General features: G+C 37.5%; 1 protein-coding gene across 4 annotated transcripts in view; it reads left to right on the top strand.

The window, feature by feature from the left end:
* USP48 (ubiquitin specific peptidase 48) overlaps positions 1-25,596 on the top strand; it is an 88,615-nt gene that overhangs the window by 23,935 nt on the left and 39,084 nt on the right. For 2 of the 4 annotated variants that reach the window (XM_069477431.1, XM_069477429.1), the window contains exons 2-10: positions 6,250-6,370; positions 7,359-7,515; positions 10,309-10,436; positions 10,773-10,897; positions 11,420-11,528; positions 13,757-13,890; positions 14,583-14,665; positions 20,590-20,769; positions 24,769-24,894. In XM_069477431.1, the coding sequence (XP_069333532.1) occupies positions 6,250-6,370; positions 7,359-7,515; positions 10,309-10,436; positions 10,773-10,897; positions 11,420-11,528; positions 13,757-13,890; positions 14,583-14,665; positions 20,590-20,769; positions 24,769-24,894 (1,163 nt within the window). Of the gene's footprint in view, positions 1-6,249; positions 6,371-7,358; positions 7,516-10,308; positions 10,437-10,772; positions 10,898-11,419; positions 11,529-13,756; positions 13,891-14,582; positions 14,666-20,589; positions 20,770-24,765; positions 24,895-25,596 lie in introns of all 4 variants that reach the window. The other 2 variants (XM_069477430.1, XM_069477428.1) reach the window with 1 other exon arrangement.

Raw genomic sequence — 25,596 nt, 5'->3', positions numbered from 1 at the left:
ACAGTTTTGCTGGTTTGACAAGTGAAAACATCTTCATAGCTGTCTTAAATTTGCATTTCTCTGGAGCTCAATGTTTTCCCCTATCTTTGTTAGTCTTATAAGAAAGTTTAGAGGAAGAGCGGCAAAACCAATTTTAAGAATTAGGAGGTCAGTCAGAGACCCAGTGGGTTGATTGATTGTCTGCTTATGGAATATAAAGCTAGTGATAGAGAAAGCTTTATTTCGTTGCTCCATATTTGTTTGTGCTAGATACAGGTGGCAGAATCGTAAAAGTAGCATAACCATAAAGGAAATGGCTCACTTAAGGAATCTATGGAGTGTTTAAAAGAATTAAATTAATCCAGGGAAATTTTGGACAAATAAGTCAAGAATCGGCAGGGGTATAGTTGGGCTAAGGAGCAATTCATGAGTTTCTTTCCAGTTTTGCTTATGTTAATTTCCTTTATGTAGTAGGGATAGTTAAGCTTCCCAAGTCTCACACCATTCAGAAATGTCTGCCAGTCTGTGTGTGGTGGCTCACCCTGTAATCCTAGCATTTTGGGAGGCCAAGGCCAGAGGATCATTGAGGCCAGGAGTTGGAGGCTGCAGTGAGCTATGATTGTACCACTGCACTCCAGCCTGGGCAACAGTGCGAGACCCTGTCTCTAAAAAGAAAAAAATAATGAAAAGAAATGTCTGGTTTTTTTCCTCTCAGGTCCATCTGAAATAACTTGTGAGGTTTTTATATGGTTTTAGGTGATGGATTGGAGCTGCATCTCTGAGGGACAGTTTGTTGTTCTTAGAAGAAGGCCTAGAGGCAGGAGGAAGATGAAGCTAGGCATACACAAGAGTACACATCTACCACACCGGGCCCAACCCTATTCTTAAGCCAACCGACGTGTGAGTAAATGTGCTGAGAGTAGGAGAGCGCCAAGGGAAGAGCCCGGCTGACTGTCCTTCACGTTTTGCTTTTATTTGTGATTTGGTTGTCCCTCTCCATTTCCCCTGTGCAGAACCAAGGATATATGGGGAAGAAGACCTGTGGGGAGTGGGTAGAGGATACAGTCTCAAGGTTGTAGGAAATTTTACAGAGAAGATGAGTGGCTCCACTCTGCATAGATTAAATCAGGGCTGTTTGTGACCTTGAAAAAGTAGTTGATTTCTAAGCCAGAATTAGCAAATCCAGATGCTCCCTAGGGCCAGCTAGGTATTACAGATGAGTCAAACTGGCTAGAGTGTTTTTTTGTTTTTTGGGTTTTTTTTTTTTTTTTTTTTTTTTTTTTTTGACAGAGTCTCGCTCTGTTGCCCGGGCTAGAGTGAGTGCTGTGGCGTCAGCCTAGCTCACAGCAACCTCAAACTCCTGGACTCAAGCAATCCTCCTGCCTCAGCCTCCCGAGTAGCTGGGACTACAGGCACACGCCACTATGCCTGGCTAATTTTTTCTATATATATATTTTTTTTAGTTGGCCAGATAATTTCTTTCTATTTTTAGTAGAGACGGGTCTTGCTCTTGCTCAGGCTGGTCTCGAACTCGAACTCCTGACCTTGAGCGATCCACCCGCCTTGGCCTCCTAGAGTGCTAGGATTATAGGTATGAGCCACCGCGCCCGGCCTCTGGCTAGGGTATTTACACATTTTTTATTTATTTGTTTATTTTGAGACAGAGTCTCACTCTGTTGCCAGGGCTAGAGTGCGGTGGCATCAGCCTCGCTCACAGCAACCTCAAACTCCTGGGCTCAAGCGATCCTTCTGCCTCAGCCTCCCGAGTAGCTGGGACTACAGGCATGTGCCACCATGCCCGGCTAATTTTTTCTGTATATTTTTAGTTGTCCAGATAATTTTTTTCTATTTTTTAGTAGAGACTTCGAGCGATCCTCTCGCCTCGGCCTCCCAAGTGCTAGGATTACAGACGTGAGCCACCACGCCCGGCCGGTATTTACACATTAAACAGATATGTCCTTCTTGCAGATGTGTGTCTCCAGCTCTTGTTTCTTGGAACACTCAGCCTCCTTGATCTGTTTTTTTATACTTTGGAAGATACAAGTACGCATAAGATAGTATACACCAAAAAACCCCCACAATGTGGGGCTCATTATACAAAAGGCTTAGGACAATTTGGACAACTTTAATCAAGCCCCCTTTAATGCAGAGCACTACCGCTGGCTTTTTGGTCCCCACCCACAGTGTGGCCATGGGGACCAGAGGCCGTGAGTTCTGCTTGGGGTGGTGCTTCATCGCAGCTTCCTCTCACTTGCACCGTGATGGTATTTATTCTAGCTGATTGAAGACTTACTCAATAACGCCTAGCCAGCAATTAAGTTAGGAAATTAATTTAAAAAGAACGATGCCATTGTTCTGTGGTCTAATAATACAAATTGCTCCCAACTTCTCCCATTAGCTTTTGAAAGTCTTATTGTAATGTTATATTTGTGTTTGCTTTTTAAGGCAGCTTTAAAGCCAGTCGAGTGTGCCTGATTTTTTTGTGTAGAAGAGTTAGGGGTGAGGACACGGAGAGCCTACTTTTTGTTCATTGTCTGAATTATTTTGCTATCAGTAACAGAAGATGAGAATACGAACAATTCTGAGAGAATGGTGTGTTTGACCCATAGGAGTGTCTGTCTCCCCATCCAAATCAGGTGAAAAATTCTTAGCACCTTCCTGTTCAAAAGGAGACAGTGAACAAATAGGACTTGATAGCACACACCTTTGAAAAGAAGATTTGAAAGAATTGACAAAATAAGTTACCAACTTGTTTTGCTTCAGACGTACATTTTCATTCTAGTTGTTGATACTTTTTCTATAGCTTTCCCAAAGGCCTTGTATTCCAGTGCTGCTTGCTGTAATTTTCTTTTAAAAGAATCTTCCTGGTGTTAGTATATTTTTGCTGCTATTCCAAGGAAAGATTATAGATTACTTTTCTCAGTCTCTGAATGGTTTTCTTTTTGTTTCTTTATATCTTCTTTTGATAGAAGAGGAACCTTACTTTTTGTGTAAAAGTGCTTTTTTTTTCTCTCAGCATTTTAACTCCCTTGTAGTAATCCTTTCCCATTAGAAGTGAGTTGTAGGCACCAAAACAAAACCTTATTTAGCTCTTTGTCCCCACAATGTATGAGTTCTATTTTTATTTCTTTAGTAAGTTATTTTCCAACCTGGCTTTGACATAAAGGTGACAAAACTGCTCTTAAATTGGTCAAGTTTTCATTTTTATTTTTTTGTTTTATTTTTTTTTTTATATTAAGACAGGGTCTCACTATGTTGCCCAGGCTGGAGTGCAGTGGTTATTCACAGGCAAGATCAATGCCCACTACAGCCTCAAACTCCTGGGCTCAAGCGATCCTCCTGCCTCAGCCTCCTGTCATCATCCCCTGCTTCATTTTTATTTTATAAAAGCCAGGAAACTGTTTTTATACAGAATGTTAAAACAATTATTGAGTTATTTTTGGAATGTGTAGTACATTCCAGCTTTTAAATTCTGAAAGGTATAAAATTTTTTAAAGACAAGATCTCAATCTGTCCTCTAGGCTGGAGTACAGTGGTGCCATCATAGCTCACTGCACCTCCAACTCCTGAGCTCAGGGGATCCTATACCACAGCCTCCTAAGTAGCTAGGACTACAGGCACATGCCACCACGCCTAGTTATTTTTTTTTGTTTGTTTTGTTTTTTTTCCTACTTTTCCTAGGCTCAAACGATCCTTCTACCTTAGCCTCCAAAAGTACTGGTATTACAAGCATGAGCCTGGCCAGGCGAAAGTCTTTTACTTGCTATCTGCAACTAGGAACTCCAGAGATAACCTTCTCAGATATGGTTGTTTCCAGTTGATAGTATATCCTTCTATCTAAACAAACATCTCCATTTGGAAACAATGATAACCTGATATGCACATTTTTGTGCCTTTTTTCCAACTAATGATGTTGTTACATACCACAACATAAAAAGCTTTCCCCACCTTTGTTTTTCTTGACTGCAGTAGTTTCCATTGTTTAATTATAATTTATCAGTTCCCTATGGGCAATGATGAAGTTTCTAATCTTTTATGCTATTAACAATACTTTAGTGGATAACCTTCAGAAATATGCAGAACTTTTCGTCCTAATAATGTCCTTTATGGCGAAAGAAAACCAAAGTTTGTATGTTGCATTCAGTTGTCATCTATCTCTTCAGTCTCCTTTACTCTAGAATGGTTATTGAATATTTCTTTGTATTTCTTTATATTTCATGACATTGAATTCATTTGTAGAAAGTTCCTCAAGTTGGGTTTAGTCTGATTAGATTTAGGTTATGCACTTTTGGCCAGAACACCACAGAAGTAGTGCTATATTCTTGGTGCATTGTTCCGGGAGGTGTGTGCTGTCAATTAGATCTGTTACTGGCTACCTCAACTTTGATCATATGGTTAAGGTGGTCTGCCGGGTTTCTCCACTAAAAGTAACTATTTTTCCCTTTGTAGTCAATAAACTGGTGCTGAGATACTTTGAGACATTGTAAATATTGTTGCTCCTCCAACTTGCCTGCACTAGCATCCAGTCAATAATTCTTGCTCAATTCTTTTATTAATCTGATGGATGCCAAATGGGGATTTTCTAATTCTGTCATTCCTTCCACTTTAATAGTTGGTTTTCTTTTAAAAGAAAGATTTTTCTTCCATCCGTCTATCCATCTTATCATGAAGCCATGGATTCTTACTTTATTCAATAGGCTATAATCCTGTTGTTATTTGTTTTCATAAGTTATCCTATTATTTTATTGCTCAAATTCTGTTGCCAGATTTGGCCAGTGGGACCTCTCCCTTCTCCCTGACTCTGTGCTTTTTAACACCTCCCTATCATTCTTTTGAGTACATCCTTCTGGGGGCACAGTAAGGTGTTCTAGGTTCACCTTGTCATTTCCTTGCCCTAGCCTTGGAACCAGACATTTCTCCAAGGAGCCCTGGTTTCTATTAGAAGCCAAGATCTGAGTTTCACAATTATTAATCCCTGTCTCTGTGAAAAAAGAAGCCTAGTAATTAGAGTTTGGCATTTGTTTCTTTTGTCTTTAGCCTGAGGACACTACTAAATGAGCTTGCTAAATAATGACTATGTTCAAGTTACTTGGGCCAGTCACCTCCCACCTTTCTTCAGTGTGGATATTAGATATTCAGTTAAAATATATTTAGTTTCTATTTGTTGAGTTTAGGATTCCTCTCATCCTTGTTGATTTATTTTCTCCTTTTTTTTTTTTTTTTACCCTATTCTGACTCATGCTCTATAGGGTAATCAATTTCATTATTCTGTGGTTTATCCTTTCTGTGTTTCTTTTTGTTCAAATGAGCATATGCGTGCATATTTTCTTATTTCCCCATCTTTCCTACGTAATATTGAATAGTATACTATAAATACTCTTGTACTTTCCTCTTTTCACTTCATAATATACTCTGGAAATTACTCCACATCAGTTTGTAGAGATCTGATCTTCTTCATGTTTTTTGTTTTATACTTGCATGGTATCCATTATGTGGATGTACCATTTCCTCTACATTTGGGCATTTGGGTTGTTTCCAATGTTTTGCAATTATAGACAATGCTGTAGTGAATAACCTAATGCATGTGTTTTTGCATTGTTAGAGGTGTTATCTTCAGGGTAAATTCTTAGAAATGAGATTGCTAGCTCAAAATGTAGCCATATATGTAGTTTTTGGGGGGGTTTTGTTTTTGCTTTTGTTTTTTGAGCTGGGGTCTTGTTCTGTAGTCCTGGCTGAAGTGCAATGGCATGATCATCACTCATTACAGCCTCGAACTTCTGGGCTCAAGTGATCCTTCTGCCTCAGCCTCTTGAATAGCTAAGACTACAGGTGTGTGCCACCACACCTGGCTAATTAAAAAAAAAAAATTTTTTTTTTTTTTTTGTAGAGGCAAGGGTCTCACTATGTTGCCCAGGCTGGTCTCAAACTCCTGAGCTCAAGTAATCCTCCTGTTTCAGCCTCCCAGAGTGCTGGGATTACAGACATGAGCCACGGTGCCTGGCCTGCTATGTATAGTTTTGTTAAAGAATACAAAATCCCTCTTCATAAAAGTCCTGCCAGTTTGCATTCCCACCAGGAATATATGCATGCCTATTTCTCCACAGCTTCAAAAACTGAGTGTATTGTTATATTTTCTGTTTTGCTAATCTTATAGATGAAAACAGTTGAGAATTTCATTATAGTTTTAATTTAATTATCATTATAGTTTTAATTTGCTTGCTTATGATGAAACTGTGGCATTTTAAAATTGAATATTTTGTTTTTCCATAGACGAAACTGCAAAGGAAATCCTAATTGTTTGGTTGGGATTGGTGAGCATATCTGGTTAGGAGAAATAGATGAAAATAGTTTTCATAACATCGATGATCCCAACTGTGAGAGGAGGAAAAAGGTAAACCATCATTTTCTAAGTGATTGCTATATGGTATTCTTTGGTTTTTGTTTTGTGCCTATGATCAGAAACCACTATTGATTTTTGATAACCTATTTTTTCAGCTTTAAGATAAGTAGTAGAATTTAAGACTTTAAGCCACTTGAATTGGAGTAGTTCTTAATGATATGCTTTAAAACAGGTATCTATGTAATCCAGTAAGCCTTTAAATAATGGTTTTAGTTTGAATGCTTATTCTGTGTTTGCTTTAACATTGCATATTTTATTTTGAACTCTTTTAAAGTCTTTTTATAGGAGGTGGTAATTCAGGGGAACAAGCTCACATAATAATATTACTTGCTTTCTAGGGCTTATATTTTATATATTATTATTTTCATATATATATATATCAGATAGTTTTACTGTTTGAAAATACATACATTTTCTAACCATAAACCTGGCATTCACAGAGCAGTCAGCTATGTTGTTGTATAGATATTGTGTTTATTAAAAGGAATAATTCATTGTAAGTTCAGGAATTCTCAACCTTATCTTTGGAAAAAGGTGCAACCAATTACCTTCCTCCACCCCAATCTTCCAAATCTCTAGGGTATAAAGGAACTTTTCTAGAAGCTTTACTTTGTCATTGTATTGAATGCTGGCAGTTTAGGAGTATAGCAAATGAAAAACCTAAATATATGTGTTCAAAACTGATGTTTTGTAGAATCCATTGTTATAATTTTAGATTTAAGTGGCTGGAGAAGACAGTATGCTAGAGATGAGCAGTGATGCTGTCTAAAGTCTTTTCCACTCGTGTGGTCAACCCAAAGTGGGGCTTTCATGAAAATTATGCCCCACCTCCAGCCAAGAGAGGCTTAAGGTAGTTATACTATGTTGGTTGGGATAGTTTCACAAATTTTTAATCTGAAAATTTAAAAATAATGCTTCTGATAAATTTTTTGTTCAAAGGAAAATTGATTTTATAGTTGTAAAATCTGTATTTTTATAGAACTCATTTGTGGGCCTGACTAACCTTGGAGCTACTTGTTACGTCAACACATTCCTTCAAGTGTGGTTTCTCAACCTGGAGCTCCGGCAGGCGCTGTACTTATGTCCCAGTACTTGTAGCGACTACATGATGGGAGATGGTATCCACGAAGAGAAAGGTTGGTGGGGATGGTTGGGGAAGAGCTCAGTTCTGAGTTTATTTCCAGCTAGATCACTTCTGAACCAGCACAGAGGGGGAAACACGAGTGCTCATTATGTGCCAGACAGGATCCTTTATCTTTTATAAACATAGGATTCAGAATAGGATAGTTTTCCTTTTTTCCCTATATATTTGTCATTTATGCACCAAAATGGCTAAATTCAAATGAAGGAAGTACATTTGCTTTTTCTTCTTATAGCTGGCAGCTATAATTTCTTTTCTTTCTTTCTGTTTTTGAAACAGGGTCTTGATATGTTGCCCAGGCTAGAGAAGTGCAGTGGTTATTCACAGGTGTGATCACGGTGCACTGCAGCCTTGAAGTCCTGGGCTCAAGCAATCCTCCTGCCTCAGCCTCCTGAGTAGCTGGGACTATAGGTGCACCACTGCACCCAGCTTACAATTTCTCTGTGTAATACTCTGTGATTATAGTCCATTAATTTCTAGTGATTGATAAAAATTAGTCAATAGGCAGAAAATATTACTCTTTTGTTTAGTTTGAGAGACTTAATAAATATTCTACTACACTTGTAAATTTAAACAGAATCAGTTTCAAACTATTTCTACTGGAATTACGTATTTTGTTTCATGCACAGTATGTGGATTGTTACTGCTAAATAATATTACTTTATATTTAGAGGTTTCTGCTTTGAAATAGAGTTTTTATGGATTGAACCAGATTTTTCTTTTTAAAGCTGGGAGCTGGGGAGATTATACAGGCCTGGGAGCTTCAAGTTGGGAACTTCAGGCTCTTGTTCCCATCTGTAGATGCTATGCTGTCCTTTTTATATTATCTGATTTGGGCACATGACCTATGTCTTTGGCTCCAAGAAAGAAAAGATGAGATTCCTAAGCCCCACATCTTCTTGCAGCCCCAGACTATGGTGATACTTTAGAGTCTCCATCCCAGTTAATAGTACTCTTTGCTTCAAAACATGGTGCTTAAAACTTAAAACATTGTTTAAAAGTTTGTTTCCCCAAAGCTTCATTCCTATATTTCTCAATATTTAGATCTAGATTAATGGTATATTATGTATTTGTGTATGCAAAAGATAATTTAAAATGGATTGTTTTTAAGTTTTGGCATTGTTTTTCTGACAAATTTATTAATAAGAATATAATAAAATAACATGTGAAAACTAAATTTCTATTTTATAAAATGATGTGCCATGGCCTTCGTTGGGTATTATGGCTTTACTGTGTATGTTCAAGCAAATAAAAAAAAATTTTAACACATAAATTGTTATATTTTACCAAAGCCTTTTATTATATTCTCCAACAAGAGTGCACACTTCCAATGCTAATATGTTTAATAGGCACAGTGTAGCGTAGTGGAAAGAGTTTGTGTTAGAAATTATGGAGTTTGAGTTGTATTCATAGCTCAACCACTCCCATATTTTTCAGATGGGAAACCAGCAGGGTTTAAGTTATTTAAGATCTTACAATAGAGTATTCCAAACTGTAAAATGAGAGAGTTGAAGTAAACACAAACTTACTTGAACAGCTTTTAACAGCCTGCAAAGCGCTTGTACCCCAAGAAGTAAGATTTTGTCTTTATTTTACAGATGACACATTAACTTGCTGAAAGTCACAATTGGTAGTAAGAAGATAAATATTCAGAGCCTAATTAGGAGACAGAAGCTACACAGTAATTTGAACAGGGAAAGTTTCATATAGAAAATTATTAACAGGGAATTAGCGTAATGGAGAATTGGTTAACAAGAGTTAAAGAGGATTTTAAAGAATCCGGGAACAGCAGATATGGGGAGCAGCCTTTACCCCAGAGCTGAAAGAGAATGCCCGAGGAAGAGTCCCCCACCCCCAAGTCCCAGCCCTGAGCTCCAGACCTCTCTGGACAGACACTGCTGGGACACACTGGATGGCCGACAAGGTATTGAGGTACCTCACTGGGGACCCCTGCTGGAACCTGTCCATGAGGATGTGCTGGGCCCTGAAACCCCCTACAGAGTCACCAGAGAGAGTGTCCAGGAGGCCATTCACAGGGTGGTCATTCAAGAGGAAGTGCCTCAGTGGAGGCACTGCTGTGAAGCTATTGGAAGAGGTGCTGGGGGAGGCTGCTGGCCACAGTTAGCTACGGGAACCTGGAGCCCTGGAAGCAGCTGCCCCGCAGGAGGCTGGGGAGAGAGGCACAGCTTAACCCTCCAGTGCCCTCCGCCAGTAAGACTTGACCTCCTGATAGCTGGCAAAGGAGAAATATTTGCAGAGCTCATCTCTGTCATCACAGAGCAGGCAAAGAAGGTTGAACTTGGAGCTGAGAAGTAATAAATTAATAACTGGTATGCAAGATAAGACTCGGGACTTTCAGGGCTCTTGAGACTCATACTTCCTATTTGCATCTCCTCAACTCGTTAAAACTTGTAACTCTAAAATTGCAGGATTTTGTCTTCACACAAGTGTGAATTGCTTGAGATTTCTGTCACTTGTTCCATTTGTGGCGAGTCCACATTAACTGGACTTCTAAAATCATGACTAGACACTGTGGTCGTAATTGCTGTTGTTGCCATAATGCGTGTATAGCCTCTTCCCTTCAGGGAAAATATATAGACAGCCCTGGCTGCCTCATTACTTTCCAAAATGTGGTTGCTAATTTTTTTTTTTTTTTAAGTTTCAAAATGATAAAACAATATAGTTTGGATGTAAGGATGTTTAATTGTTCTCATGTGAGGAGGAAGCACCACCATTTTTTAAAAAGTAGCAACTTTTAAAAAGCAAACTTATGTTTTTCTTTTAATAGACTATGAGCCTCAAACAATTTGTGAGCACCTACAGTACTTGTTTGCCTTGTTGCAGAACAGTAATAGACGATACATTGATCCATCGGGATTTGTTAAAGCTTTGGGCTTGGACACTGGGCAACAGCAGGTAAGAACTTTCTTTGTTGTTAAATATTCAAAGGTACTCAAGTATTCCTTAGACTAATTATAAAAGGAGATGAAATAGAATGCTTTTTAAAAATTAAATTTTTAAAAATTTCGCATTAGAGCCTTTATTTATTGTTCAGTATGTTATACATTATACTTGATTCCATTTCTGAAAATTCATATGTGGGCACCGACTGATTCAACATACCTTTAGTCCTTGTTTGAAAATCATAAATTGGAAGTACAGGTAGTTTCTGGAATATTTAATTTATTAATATTTGTATTATAAGTTGAAAAGCAAGATATGATTTTTCTTTTTATTAATCTAAACTTGTAGGATGCTCAAGAATTTTCAAAGCTCTTTATGTCTCTGTTGGAGGATACTTTGTCTAAACAAAAGAATCCAGATGTGCGGAACATTGTCCAGCAGCAGTTTTGTGGAGAATATGCTTACGTAACTGTGTAAGTCTATTTCAACTTTTTCATGGTACATTTTATTCTAAGACAGTTGCTCATATGTTATCTAATTTTCAGTTCAGTTCAGTTCCAAGTTATGGCTTTAGTGGGTTATCATGGGACCTGAAATATTTATAGCAATACACGTCCATGGGAACATGTAAACAACCGACTTGATAATTGCAGTTGAACCCATCCAGGTGTTAGGGACTATGTCTGGTTGAGCTCTTACCATCTGCTCATACTTTATGGCTGTGTGGTTGAGCTGAAAGAATAAGATTGGAGCTGGCTAGAATACTAATAGTAAATGTAAAATACCTCTTTAAAAATTTCCCTGTTATAAAATATGTGACCCCCACCAATCACTTTCTGTTTTTATTTAATTTTTAATATACATAGTGTAAATAATTTCTATGAAAGAGAATTACGGTTATAAATGCTTCTTTCCATCTTTCTAGGATGTAATACAATAGAACTTTATCGCTTTTCTCACTCTGATCTTAACTTTATCACTCTATTTTATTATAGTTGCAATCAGTGTGGCAGAGAGTCTAAGCTTTTATCAAAGTTTTATGAACTGGAGTTAAATATCCAAGGCCACAAACAGTTAACAGATTGTATCTCGGAATTTTTGAAGGTATTCAAATTTTGGTGTATTTATTGTTTCTGCTCATTAACAGTTGAATGCTATTCTGAGTGGTATTTTGATTTAATGGATAGAGCCATTATGTCATCTTTTTCTACATAAGAAGTGTCTGTGTAGCAATCTAGAAGAAACTGCAAAAGTACAGAAGCAGGCTGTGTCTTAAAGTAATTTTTGGTTATATCAAGTAATATATGTAAAGTTATATGTGTGTGAAAACTTATAGTGGGTAGTGGAGTATTGAAGGAAATTTAGCTGTGTTAACATAAAGGTAATTTGCCGTTTCACGTAATGAGAACTGGAATGTGTAAAGTACAAATTTTTTGCATCAGTATGGTCATTCTTCAGCCCCTCCACTCCATATTTCTACTATCTTGTCTATTTAGATACATGTGGAGATATGGAAGTGGTTTCCTTTTGTTCTTAGTGGAAAACTGCTAAGAGGAAACATTTTGTTATCAAGCTTGAACAGATACATAGCATAATAGATGAGCTTATTATACAGCTTCCTGTCTTAAAATATTTTTGTGTTTTTCCTACTCCCCCAGCACCATTAGCATGGCTGAAATAGTCATTTATTGAATTCATTCAGCTAAATATTGAGTGCTTACTGGGTGTCAGGCGGTGTTTCAGCTGTTGGGGATAACAGCAGTGAATTCTGAAGCACACAAAACCAGCCTTGTGGAGTTTTTGGAGGCGTGGGTACCAGGGAGGGACAGTGAAGTAAATGTAAGTAAAATATATGGTGTCAGCCATAATAAGTGCTATGGAGAAAAGTAAAGCAGGGAGAGGACTGGGCAATGTGATAGGGAAGAGAGTGAGGCTGGTTGCGATTGGAAATAAAATAATTGGAGGCGAAGCAGCAAGCCATGCAGCAGTCAGGGAGAGGAGTGTTCTGGGCAGATGAAATAGCAGAGGCTGAGGCAAGAATGTGCCTGGTGGTTTGAGGAACAGCAGGGAGGTCAGTGTGGCCAAAGAGAACAAGCAAAGGGCAAATGATAGAAGATGAAATTGTAGAGGTAACCAAGGGCCATATTGGACAAGGCCTAGTACACCTTTATCAGAAGTTTGACTTTTACTGTGAGTGAGATTGAGATGCTAGCAGGGTTGTGAGCATAGGACTGATACGATCTGTTTTAACAGGATCTTGAAAATAGGTTGAAGGTTGAACGAGGGTAGACAGGAGTGCATGGTGGCTTGGACCAAGGGTTAGCTGAAGCTGTGATAAGTAGTGTTTGGCTTTTAGATATATTTCCAAAGTAGAACTGATAAAATTTGCAGACTGGATATAGAGAGAAAGAGGGGAGTCGAGGATTATTAAGATTTTTGGCCTGATCAACTGAAAGGATGGAGTTGCCAGTACTGAGATGGGAAGGTCTGTGGGGAAGGAGCCATTGGGAGAGGAATTAGGAGTTTGGCTTTGAGCATGTTACATTTGAGAGCTGTAGTTTAAGGGGGAAAGTCAGGGCTGTATAAAATCATGAAGGGAGTGGCAGAGAAAAAAGGATTGAGCCCTGGGACATTCAGATGTTAAGGGACCAGGGAGAGGGGAGCAGTTGGCAAAGGATGCCGTGGAAGAATGGCCAGTGAGTTAGGAGGAAAATAGGTGAGCATGGTATCCTGGAGGCCAAGTGAAGACATCATGGTACCAGTGTTGTATTACTTACAATAGTCTGTTACAAAAAGCTGTTACAGAATTATAAAGGCAAATTTAAAAAGAAGCCACTATCAGCTAAAACGTTTGATTTTTGTGCACTTCTCTTTTTAGCTTTGTCTCATGAATATATAGTTCAGTAATTTTAACCAAATACACATATAATTTTGTATTCTGGTGCCCATATGTAGTTTCTACCCACTTTTTCCCACCTTTTTAAAATTAATTTTGCATCAAAGTACATATGACATTTCTTGTTAAAACGCACTTCTTTAGAATTCTCAGAAATAACATTACCAGGACAAAGAAACTAAAACAAGTATTTTAAAAATCATACATTTTGGAAATAGGCACATCAGTTTTAAGCATCATTGTATACAAATTGATAATGTAACTGCTAAGCAGTGCCTATTAATCTTATGTGTCCGTTATTTATAATAGCTTGTTTTTAAACAGCTTGAATGGGAGCTATTAACTAAAATGAAATTATAGTTATCAGAGGTTTTTTTCACTTGTTTTAAATTTTTTCATCTTCTTTTTTTAATTAATATGTCTTATTCCTGATCAGGAAGAAAAATTAGAAGGAGATAATCGATACTTTTGCGAAAATTGTCAAAGCAAACAGAATGCAACAAGGAAGATTCGACTTCTTAGCCTTCCTTGCACTCTGAACTTACAGCTAATGCGTTTTGTCTTTGACAGGTAAATGTGTACAAGTAGTAGTGTGAGTTGTTCATTGTGGGCTAATAAAGTACAGATTTTACCATAAACATAATAAAATGATTATAATTTGAAACTCTAGATTTAAGGGCAAAAGTTATGGATGGAGCCTATCATTTTGAAATGTCAGTATTTCATGATTTTATCATAATAAAATTCTTAAAGAAGCCAGGCATATGTAATTGAGAACTAGAAAAGTAGGTAAGCCTTTCTTTTTTATTCTAAGAAATTATTAAAAACTACAAAAACCTGAATTACCTTGACATTCCTTATTATTGTATATTTAAAGTAAATGTTTTACTCATTACACAGCCCCCCCCACTTCCATGGGAGTATAACTTTCATTTTATAACCATAATAAAATCAAGGCAGTGTTTGCACATATGCATTTCTTCTATAAAGCAGGAGCATCTGTGTTTTTTGTGATTAATTTAAAACTTCTAGAAATATGTTTATTTGGAATCAGCGCTTTGAATTCATACCTTTTAACCTGTTGATTATTATTTGCCCAATTATAAAACAGTATTATGTTTACTTCTAGTTGTATACGTTTTTGAGCAAGATTGCTAAATGAAACCTCGCTACTATTGAGTTTATTAAAATAGCTGATAGAGCTTGTACATTGTTTTATGATTGTTTTAAATATAAATATAATCAGCTTTCCTCTTGGTTAGGCAAACTGGACATAAGAAAAAGCTGAATACCTACATTGGCTTCTCAGAAATTTTGGATATGGAGCCTTATGTGGAACATAAAGGTAATATTTTTACTGAGCAGTGAAAATTATAAAGCTCAGAGACTGTAGCTTGTGATCTGCTTGTGATGAATATAGAATAGCAGTTACTGCTAGTTTTTATTTATTAATCTCTGTCTGAGAACAATGGCTTTTTCAGATGAGCCAAGATGTTAATTCCATTTTCTGTGAGTAAGGACTTAACTAACAAGTTGGTTCATCAATAAATAGCTACATAATTAAGGGTATAAAAAGAATTTGTAAAAAATGGAAAAGGTATTTTACTGTTTCTGAACCCACACTTGTTACCTTAGTTTCAATGCTATTATCTGTTATTCCTCAAAACTAAGAGTTTCCAAGCTGCCTCCATTCCTTTTTTTTTTTTAAATTAATTTTTTTTTTAAGAGATAGGATCTCACTATGTCACCCCAACTAGAGCGCACTGGCATGAACATAGTTCACTGCAACCTCAAACTTCTGGGCTCAAGCCATCCTCCTGCCTCAGCCTCCCGAGTAGCTGGGATTACAGGTGCCTGCTACTGTGCCCACCATGCCTGGCTGATTTTTAAATGTTTTGTAGAGATGGCGGGGGTTGGGGGATGTCTCAGTTTGCTAAGGCTGGTCTCAAACTCCTGAGGTCAAATGATCCTCCTGCCTTGGCCTCCTAGAGTGCTAGGATTACAGGCATGAGCTACCATGCCTGGCCTTCCATTCACTTTTTAAAAAACTTTTTATCAGAAACATTAGGTGACATAATTCCAACATTTATGCTGTAATTCTTTGTATTTGTGACCACTTAGGATGGTCTTACGATGTTATATCATACTTTTAACAAGAAATAAGTACTGCTTTTTTCTTTTTTCTTTTTTTTTTTTTTTTAAGTAGTAGTAGTCTTCGTCTTACCAAACAGGGTTATTCTTGTTAGAGAAAACAAACATCTCATGCTTACGTTTATCTTGCCCTGACTGGAAGACTGTTTTACTTCCCTTTTAAGGTTGATCTTATTACTCGTGAAATTTTTAATATAGATTTTATTTCATAAACTCTGTCTCTTTCCAAAGGAAAAAGTTTTAGAGGCAGCTGACAATTGAAACAAACTGTAAAAATCTTTAAAAGAAATGATTGGGAAGGTCAGGGAGGAACATGTTAAGTAAATGTTTAAGCTTTCAAATGTATGATGTTTTATTAGTACTTTGATTTAAAATTTGCACCTCCACGGAAGAAGGAAACTGCTATAAACTTTGCTTCTGGATTTCATCATTGTTACATTTCATTGAATGAATACACTTAGCTCACTTTATATAGAAAGCTAAGTGAACTTAGTTTACTTTATGTAGTAGTTTGTTTTCTGCCTGCTTTGTTTAGGTAATTTTTTGAAATTAGGGAAGTCTGATGAGTTAGTGGCTTCTCAGAGGCCAGAAACTTAGGAGGTGTGAAATTTAGCACTTTCCTTGATTCTGCTGTATGAATTTGAATTGTTATTAAATACATTATGTATTTGTCCAGGATTTATGCTGTAAAGAAAAGAAGATATTTATCAAATAGACTTGATAGATTAAAAACCTATAGAAATATTTACTTTTAACATGTTTACTAAATGCAGTAAAACCTTAATTTTTAAATAGAGAAATAAATATTGTCTCATTTTAGAATTGTTGGACTGATAAAATTAATCTAGTAGTTTATAGGTTACACACTCATCTTTCACAGGCTGTTGTAATGTTTTCTATAAAAATGTACTACCTTATATAGGTAGAAGACTAAAAACAAATTAACTTTTGTTATAATTGCATAGGGTTTATTCTAGATAATTTTGGAAATTCAGAAAGCATAAACATGAGAAATAAAAACCATATGTGTAATTCTAGCACCAGGATAACCAAACTAGTACTTATCTTTTTCTAGATTCTTATTCATGTATGTCTACATACACATATCCACACAAAGCTGAGAAAATAGATCTAAAAGGTGATCTATTATTAAAGGAGAATTCACCTGTTTCTTTACACAGTGAGCCTGCAGCTCTGTGGAGATCTGTAGAATGAGGGATCCTCAGTCCTTCAACATTAGCACATGACTCTCTAACTCAACTCCTGCCATAATTTTGGGAGATTTTAAAACTAATATAATTCTGAAGTTGATGAATACAATTAAATTGATGAGTATAAATTCAGTTTATTTGCAAGAATAATAATGTAATATGAAAGTTTTTGTGGTGTATATTGGTAATAAAGTTATGGTTACTGCTAATACTTCTGTGGCTTATTGTCTTCATTAATAATTTACGAAATATTACTAAGAACCCGTTGTAGTAGACAGTCCTTTCAGGTGACCCATAGCAACTTCTCTCCTTCGGCAGTCTTGTCTTTTTCCCTCTCCCAGCCCTACTGAGTGCCATGCCCTTGTCCTTCCATAGTTTAAATTTCATACATCTCAGTCCATCTTATTTTTTCTCCTTTTAAATTGTGAAATATAACATATTCCTAAGAGTTCAAAATAAAAAAATGCGTGGCTTGGCAAATTATCTTGAAGTGAACATGTATTGAGCACCACCCAGATCAAGAAAGAAAACATTTCTGGTACCCCAAAAGCCTCTTCGGTGCCCCTCACAATTATAACCACGCTGGAGGTGGGGAGTGTTGACGGCGGAGGGGATGAGGGATGGGGAGATGACATTCACCGGGTACAAACTCACTTAGATAGCAGGCATAAGTTGTGGAGATCTGTTGCACAGCATGGTGACTATAGTTAATAATCCATTGTTTATTTCAAAAAGTAGATTTTAAGTGTTGTCACCACAAAAAATGATATGTATGTGAGGAAATGGATATAGTAATTGGCTTGATTTAATCATTCCACAATATAAACATGCCAAACATCACATGTGCTCCATGACTATATACAGATATTATTTGTCAATTAAATAAAAGAATGCTAGTTTCATGACAGGAGTCCCCTGTTGGACTCCTCACCTTTTATGGACCTTAGCTTTTGTCTCTGGTCCCACGAGCTTCTTGAGATGTGAAAAAACAGATTTTAACTTGACGAAGGTTCACCTCATGCTCTCAGAAGGAAACTTTGTTGTCCTTACCTCCATAGCTTCCTGCCTTCATGCGCTGTTTGGCTTCTGAGAATTCTTATTTTCTTGCCAGCTAATCAATGTATATTTAAAAGATTTAAAAATATTTTTATCTTACCCATATTTTAACTGTTTTCAGCTGGATGAGTTAAGTGAGTTTTGGTCCAGGCATTAATCTCCATTACTGTCTCCCCCACTATGCTACAAGAATACAGGGACTTTGCCCTTTTTAGTCAACTGCTGTATCCCCCTTGCCTAAAACAGTGTCCCATGTGTTTATTATTTGTTGAATGAGTGATTGGCTGTAACTTACTGTGACTCACTCTTTGTGGTTTTAAGGCAATTATAGCAATGAAATGGTCAAAGATGTGTGCACAGTTTTTTACTACAAAGATAATAATTGTTTATATAGGCCCCCAAATGCTACCAGTTTAAATGTCTGTTAATATCGGAGTGGTTCAACACATGATAGTAATTATATATAGTCATTTTAATTTTTAGAAGACTAATAATATGGAAAGATGCTAATGATAAATTTGTTAGAAAAAAATGTAGGTTTCAGTATTAATAGTGGTTATGTGGGTTTGTTAATGACTTTTTTTTTTTTTGAGACAGTCTTGCTCTGTTGCTCAGGCTAGAGTGCCGTGGCATCAGCCTAGCTCACAGCAACCTCAAACTGCTGGGCTCAAGCAATCCTTCTGCCTCAGCCTCCTGAGTAGCTGAGACTACAGGCATGTGCCACCATGCCCGGTTAATTTTTTTCTATATATTTATAGCTGTCCAGATAATTTCTTTCTATTTTTAATAGAGACAGGAGTCTCGCTTTTGCTCAGGCTGGTCTCGAACTCCTGACCTTGAGCAATCCTCCCACCTTGGCCTCCCAGAGTGCTAGGATTACAGGCATGAGCCACCTCGCCCGGCCTGACTTTTTTGTTTTATTTTCTAATTTTGTTGTTGTTGAGACAGAGTCTCACTTTGTCACCCAGGCTACAGTGTAGTGGCACAATCATAGCTCACTGCAGCCCCAAACTCATGGACTAAAGCAATCCTCCTGCCTCAGCATCCTGGGTAGCTGGGACTACAGGCACATACCACCGTGCGCACCTCATTTTTAAATTTTTTGTCTTTGTAGAGATGGGGTCTTGCTTTGTTGTCCAAGCTAGTCTTGTGGTCTCAAGTGATCCTCCCACCTTAGCCTCCCAAAGCACTGGGATTATAAGTGTTAGCCACAACGCCTGGCCTGTTTTCTAATTTTTAGTACTAAAACGTGTAGTACAAGTGATCTTTTTCGACATATTTCCCTATAATTTGTTGAAGTTTAGGATTTTTATAAGATGTTTTTTAAACTTTAAAGCATTTTATTTTATCTTAAAATGTAAATGTTCATTTATTGCCAATATTTTTTTTTTTTTTTTTTTTTTTTTTGAGACAGAGTCTCACTCTGTTGCCCAGGCTAGAGTGAGTGCCGTGGCGTCAGCCTAGCTCACAGCAACCTCAAACTCCTGAGCTCAAGGGATCCTCCTGTCTCAGCCTCCCGAGTAGTTGGGACTACAGGCATGCACCACCATGCCCGGCTAATTTTTTCTATATATATTTTTAGCTGTCCATATAATTTCTTTCTATTTTTAGTAGAGATGGGGTCTCGCTCTTGCTCAGGCTGGTCTCGAACTCCTGAGCTCAAACAATCCGCCCACCTCGGCCTCCCAGAGTGCTAGGATTACAGGCGTGAGCCACCGCGCCCGGCCTATTGCCAATATTTTTATGTATGTGTAACCCCTTCTTGCATAGCCACATGTATAATATACAGGCTGTGATTTGTATGTTTTGTTTATTTAAAATGGCATGAGAACTTAAAATACGAAGAAATCTTAGTGCAGTATCATTCTAGATTTTTAATGTTTTCTCCTGTATTTTTCAGTTGTCTTGCCTACACCTATTTTTATTTTAATTTTTTCCTAGCTTTACTGTATAATTGACCAAATTGCTTGATCTTAAGGTGTATAATGTGATGATACATACATATTGTGAAGTGATTACCATGATTATAAATTCACGTGTCATCTGACCATGCTGTATATTAGCATGGTAATATGCAGAAATTATTCATGTATGTATGTTTTTTAATTTTTTTTTGAGATAGGGCCTTGCTCTGTTGCCTAGGCTGGAGTGCAGTGGTGCAATCATAGCTCACTGCAGCCTAGAATTCCTGGACTCAAGGGATCCTCCTGCCTCAGCCTCCTGAGTAGCTGGGATGCAGGCACATAGCACCATGCCTGTGATCTTTCTACTTTTTTTTTGTTTTTTTGTAGACACAGAGTCTTGTATGTCGACCAGGCTTCATCTTATAACTGAAAGTTTGTACCCTTTGACCAATGCCTACAAGTATTTTGAAAACAAATATTTTAATGACTTGGCTCAATTTTTTCTTAAACATTTATCTTTTTTCTACGAACAATAGCTTCTTCATTTTATACTTAATATCTTACTGACTTGTATAGCTTTTAATTAATTTTTGTAATACATTGGAGAATATGAACAGCTGATTCTTGGAAAGCACATGGCTCAGCTAGTTCTCATGGAAGGGCACAGTATGCTACAGCATAGCTTACCAACCCTGAGTGCCCAGAATGCAATAGTTTTTCATCAGCATGTTTTGCAGAAGGAATGGAGAGTTAACGCAGTGTGCTGGTAAAGGAATGTCTACTACGTTATTTTTTAAGATTAACTATTTTTTAATTTTAGGTGCTATGTTCTGAATTCTGTTACCATGTATGTAAAGAATAATAGTGATTACAATTGAGGCTCAGGATATGAAAAGAAATACTGTCATCCAAAGTTTCTTTTACTTTCTCCCTTTCTCCTTCTGCAGGTGGGTCCTATGTGTATGAACTCAGTGCAGTCCTCATACACAGGGGAGTGAGTGCTTACTCTGGCCACTACATCGCCCATGTGAAAGATCCACAGTCTGGTGAATGGTATAAGTTTAATGATGAAGACATAGAAAAGATGGAGGGGAAGAAATTGCAACTAGGGATTGAGGAAGATCTAGGTAAAACCTTTAAGTTGTGAGTGCCCTTTTAAAATATAAATTTTTTCCCAGAAATACTTGTGATAAACTATTATGGTCCAAGATTGTTATGGACTATCAAGGATATTAACATTTCTTAAACACATTAAGCATCTTTTATTAGCAGGGCCTGCTATTTTGTTTTCTTTTGTTTTAAAAAGAGACAGAGTCTCAATTCTGTCACCTAGGCTGGAGTGCAATGGTCTGATCATATCACAGCTTACTGTAGCCTTGAACTCCTGGGCTCAAGTGATCTTTTCACCTTAGCCTCCTAAGTAGCTGGGACTACAGGACACGCCACCATGCCTGATTAATTTCCTTTATTTTTGGTAGAGACAGAGTCTTGCCACATTACCTAGACTGGTATTGAACTCCCAGCCTCAATTGATCCTCCTTCGTCGGCTTCCCAAAACCCTGGGATTATTGGCATGAGCCACTTTGCCCAGCCAATGCCTGCTTTTTAAAAATCTAGTTTAAAAATTTTTTAATTATTTTGCTCCAGAGATGGTTTTCATAATGTCATGCTTTTAGTAAAGTCTGAAGGCAAAAAACTAGTTTTTGATTAAAAGGTTTATTTCAGGGGGCAGGGGAGTATGGTAAGTATTACGCTAAAAGTGATGAATAGTAGGTTTAATGTGGTGGGATTTGTAGTCCTTTTCTTCAGGTCAGGAAATTTATGTCTGGAAACTAACTCTAGCAGGGGAACTTTGCTCCTCCTCCTGTAAGAATCTCACATATTCCTGGAGTGTGGGGTAGTGCCTCTGTGGGGAACGAACTGCTCGGTGAGGTCTGGCATAGATAGGACTTGTTGAAGTAGTATCCCAGTGTGTACCTCAGTTGTCTTGGGCCCAAGTACCCATTTATTTTCCAGAGTAGTAGACGATTCCTCCAGTTGAAGCCATCTCACCTAAGGTGTTTATCACTGTCTTCCGTGTCTGTCATTTTGAGTGAGGTTCAGACTGCGTCCTCTGAATGGGAGAAGAGGAAAGGGAGTAGGTGGGCATCTCCTGCCACTGTTCTTGCTTAGTAGGTCAGAGCCCCTTTTCCAAGGTGTCCAACAGGGAGGAGCGTGGCAGTTGGGGCTGGCTGTCGGGACATGTGGGTCATCCCTGCAGATACTCGTGGCAGCTACGTTCTTACAGTTTGGAGAAGTATTTTCTATTTTTAAATCATATTTACATGTTTACAGACTAAACAGTCTTGCTCCCAGTTTTCCTAAGTAATACTCAAATTCTTAACATTTGTATATACGGTGTATGTTTTTATTGTGGCATTCTTACTGGGAACAAAGTTGAGATGTAGCTTTAAATTGTGGATAATTACGTCTTGGTTTTATTTGACTGTTCTCCCATCCAAGTACTAACTAGGCCCAACGCTGCGTAGCTTCTGAGATCAGAAGAGATCAGGCACGTTCTGGGTAGTATGGCTGTAGCCTATTTGACCGTTCTTTACTGAGGTTTATTTGATTTGTCTTCATTTTAGTCAGAGAATTGTAGGATGAAAAATGTTAAGGCTGTCCTGTCTATCTTCTATATATTGGTAGTCCTAAATTTTTAAACATTTCAAGAAAAAGAGACTTCATGTCCATCAGTATCCCGTTCCAATGTTTTAACAACTCTCATTATTATATGTAATACATGTATCATAGTTTTCATCTGTTTTTTAAATCAAAAATAGAAAATATTTGTTTATTAAATTCCATTAGACATTCATTGCTGTATTCTATCCTGAACTTTTATGAATCATTTTATATTCCATCTTATACAAAGTAATGAACATTTTAAATCTTGAATAATCTTCAGTTAGAAATGAATGAGTAATCCCATCTTCCCTGAACATGCCTAATGATTATTTTAATTTCCTATGAGAGTATAATGGTCTTCAAACCTTTTTGCTCAAGTATTAGCTTTAAGAATGCTGAACCACTTTTGTTTTCTTTCTACATTTTAAAATCCAACATATTTCATCATTAAGTAGCTCCAAATAATATATTTTATGATAAATTATAAATATTGAAACTTAAACTGCAACATCACTCTTTTAAGAGTATCCGAATGAAATTAAATACCATAGAGATTTGATACCCACCATCATCCTTCTCAAAGATACATGAACAGTTCTTTTTTTAGTAGGACTTTTTAACACTTCCCTTTAGAATTCTATTCTAATGGAATATGCTAAGTTTTTTGTGACCATAAACCTCTAAATAGTGAAAAAGTTCTAAATAGAGTGTTATTTTTGAAATTATGAATGTTACTACAGGCCGGGCGCGGTGGCTCACGCCTGTAATCCTAGCACTCTGGGAGGCCGAGGTGGGCGGATCGTTTGAGCTCAGGAGTTCGAGACCAGCCTGAGCAAGAGCGAGACCCCATCTCTACTAAAAATAGAAAGAAACTATATAGACAGCTAAAAATATATATAGAAAAAATTAGCCGGGCATGGTGGCACATGCCTGTAGTCCCAGCTACTCGGGAGGCTGAGGCAGGAGGATCGCTTGAGCCCAGGAGTTTGAGGTTGCTGTGAGCTAGGCTGACGCCACGGCACTCACTCTAGCCTGGGCAACAAAGTGAGACTCTGTCTCAAAAAAAAAAAAGAATGTTACTACATAATTCGTCAGACTCATAAAAGTATAAGTTGTAGCAATTTATAAAGTAATATAAATTATTACAAATTTTATTAAGGAAAGTAAATCTTTAAATATGTCTTTCAGGCCGGGCGCGGTGGCTCACGCCTGTAATCCTAGCACTCTGGGAGGCCGAGGCGGGTGGATCGTTTCAGTTCAGGAGTTCGAGACCAGCCTGAGCAAGAGCGAGACCCCATCTCTACTAAAAATAGAAAGAAATTAGCTGGACAACTAAAAATATATACAGAAAAAATTAGCCAGGCATGGTGGCCCATGCCTGTAGTCCCAGCTACTTGGGAGGCTGAGGCAGAAGGATTGCTTGAGCCCAGGAGTTTGAGGTTGCTGTGAGCTAAGTTGACGCCACGGCACTCTAGCCCAGGCAACAGAGTGAGACTCTGCCTCAAAAAAAATTAATTAATTAATTAAATATGTCTTTCAGTGAAATGGATGAGACCCCTTTTTTGTCCCTGGGTGAGGGGATATATCTATTTTTGTGAAGTGGGAGACAGATGATTGAGAAAGGAGAGGTAGAAACCACCATGGAACCTCAATATTGAGGCAAATCAGTTTTAACAAAGTATATCGTGAATTTGGGATCTGGTAATTGGATTTCCACAGATCTGCTCATGATCTCTTACTCCTTGGGAAGTTACCCTCGGATACTGAAACACAATTTGAAGATCACTTTTATGTGACATACTCATCTTCTCAAACACTTAATGTTTTCCACTTGCTACGAGTTCATTGAGATTAGTGACTAATCTTTCTGCTTATAAGCATTTCATTCCATTTTTCAAAATATGCTGTTTTATTTCTTTAGGCAATTCAGTCTGGGTTTATTATTTTTTGACTAAATAAAAGAGCTCTTTACTAAAATGATTTACTGATGTAATTTTTTTATTTTTCAAGTTGTACATATGCATTTTATATGTACTCTTTTACATTAAAAAACAATACTAAAATAAGTACTTGTGTTCCAAGCACTCAGATAAAGAATAAAAACGTCACCAAGAGATTTAAAGCCCCATGTTCCCCTCCGTAATTACATCAGCCTGAGTTAATTTTTATAAGTTAAGACTAACATTAAAGCTAACTCATAGCAGTAGTTATGCTCCAGGTTCTCATGAAAAATAGTATTTTCTTTTTATGTGGGGGGGAGGGGCAGTAAACTTTTTTAAATATTCAAAAATACAAAGAGCCCACTAAATGTGTGTGGCCTTTTAATGTTTTTTGATCCATATTAAGGTATCTTGGTTGTGTATTTTGGAAATTGTTTTCTGTGACCCTCCCACCCCAAAAGAATGAGCAAACTGTGGGCATTCTAGTTAAGTCGTCTTTTGATTTCTCTACCTCAGCAGAGCCTTCCAAGTCCCAAACACGTAAACCCAAGTGTGGCAAAGGAACCCACTGCTCTCGCAATGCGTACATGTTGGTTTATAGACTGCAAACTCAAGAAAAGCCCAACACAGCTGTTCAAGTTCCAGGTAAGCAATTTTCCAGGGCTGCACGGGGCAAATGTTTTAGAATACCATCCTCAAAGATTAGTGACAAGCAACAGATTGCTTTTATTTATTACGATAGGTTGATTGCATATGGTAAATGTGGGTAAGAGTAACTGTTAATCACAAATTTGCTTTACAGTAATGAGATTTTGAAATAAAGGAGTCTTAGACAGAACTAGTCCACTGACCCTCCCTTAAAGAAAAGCAAAAAGCAATTTTTAAAAATCGCAAAAGTAGTCAAGACATGTATTTAAAGCATAATTTTGGTTTGGTTTTGTTCACTTTATAGAGCACTTGTTCGTTTTAGTCAAGTGTTTATAGACTTTCTAGAGCTTAAAGAAAAAGAGGAAGAGTTGCTGCTGGCCTGAAGGCAGCCTTTGTGGTTTAACTTAGTACTGTTCTATGCTCTGTGGCATCGTCTAGTTTGAAGTGGTGTTTTTTGAGCCCTTTGATTGTTCTGGGAGGTTGATGATGTCATGGAGAACTGGGGGTTGGGGTTGGGGGATCAGTGTGGAATCATTCCAGTGGCTGTCTTCAGTTTTATTTCTGCCTTCATGTTGGAGGTCTCTAGCAGAAGGGGAGACCATGGCAGGAAGTTGCTACCAAAGTTTTAGCCAGTAATTAATATAATCTAGTGATCCGCATTGTTCTCTCTTTTTGAAAACCAGAATAAAGCTTTTATTT

Source organism: Eulemur rufifrons, chromosome 8 (genome assembly GCF_041146395.1).
Source record: "Eulemur rufifrons isolate Redbay chromosome 8, OSU_ERuf_1, whole genome shotgun sequence".
NCBI classification, from domain to species: Eukaryota; Metazoa; Chordata; class Mammalia; order Primates; family Lemuridae; genus Eulemur; species Eulemur rufifrons.
Note: the sequence above shows the minus strand (reverse complement) of the source record. Positions and strands in the feature narration are given on the sequence as shown.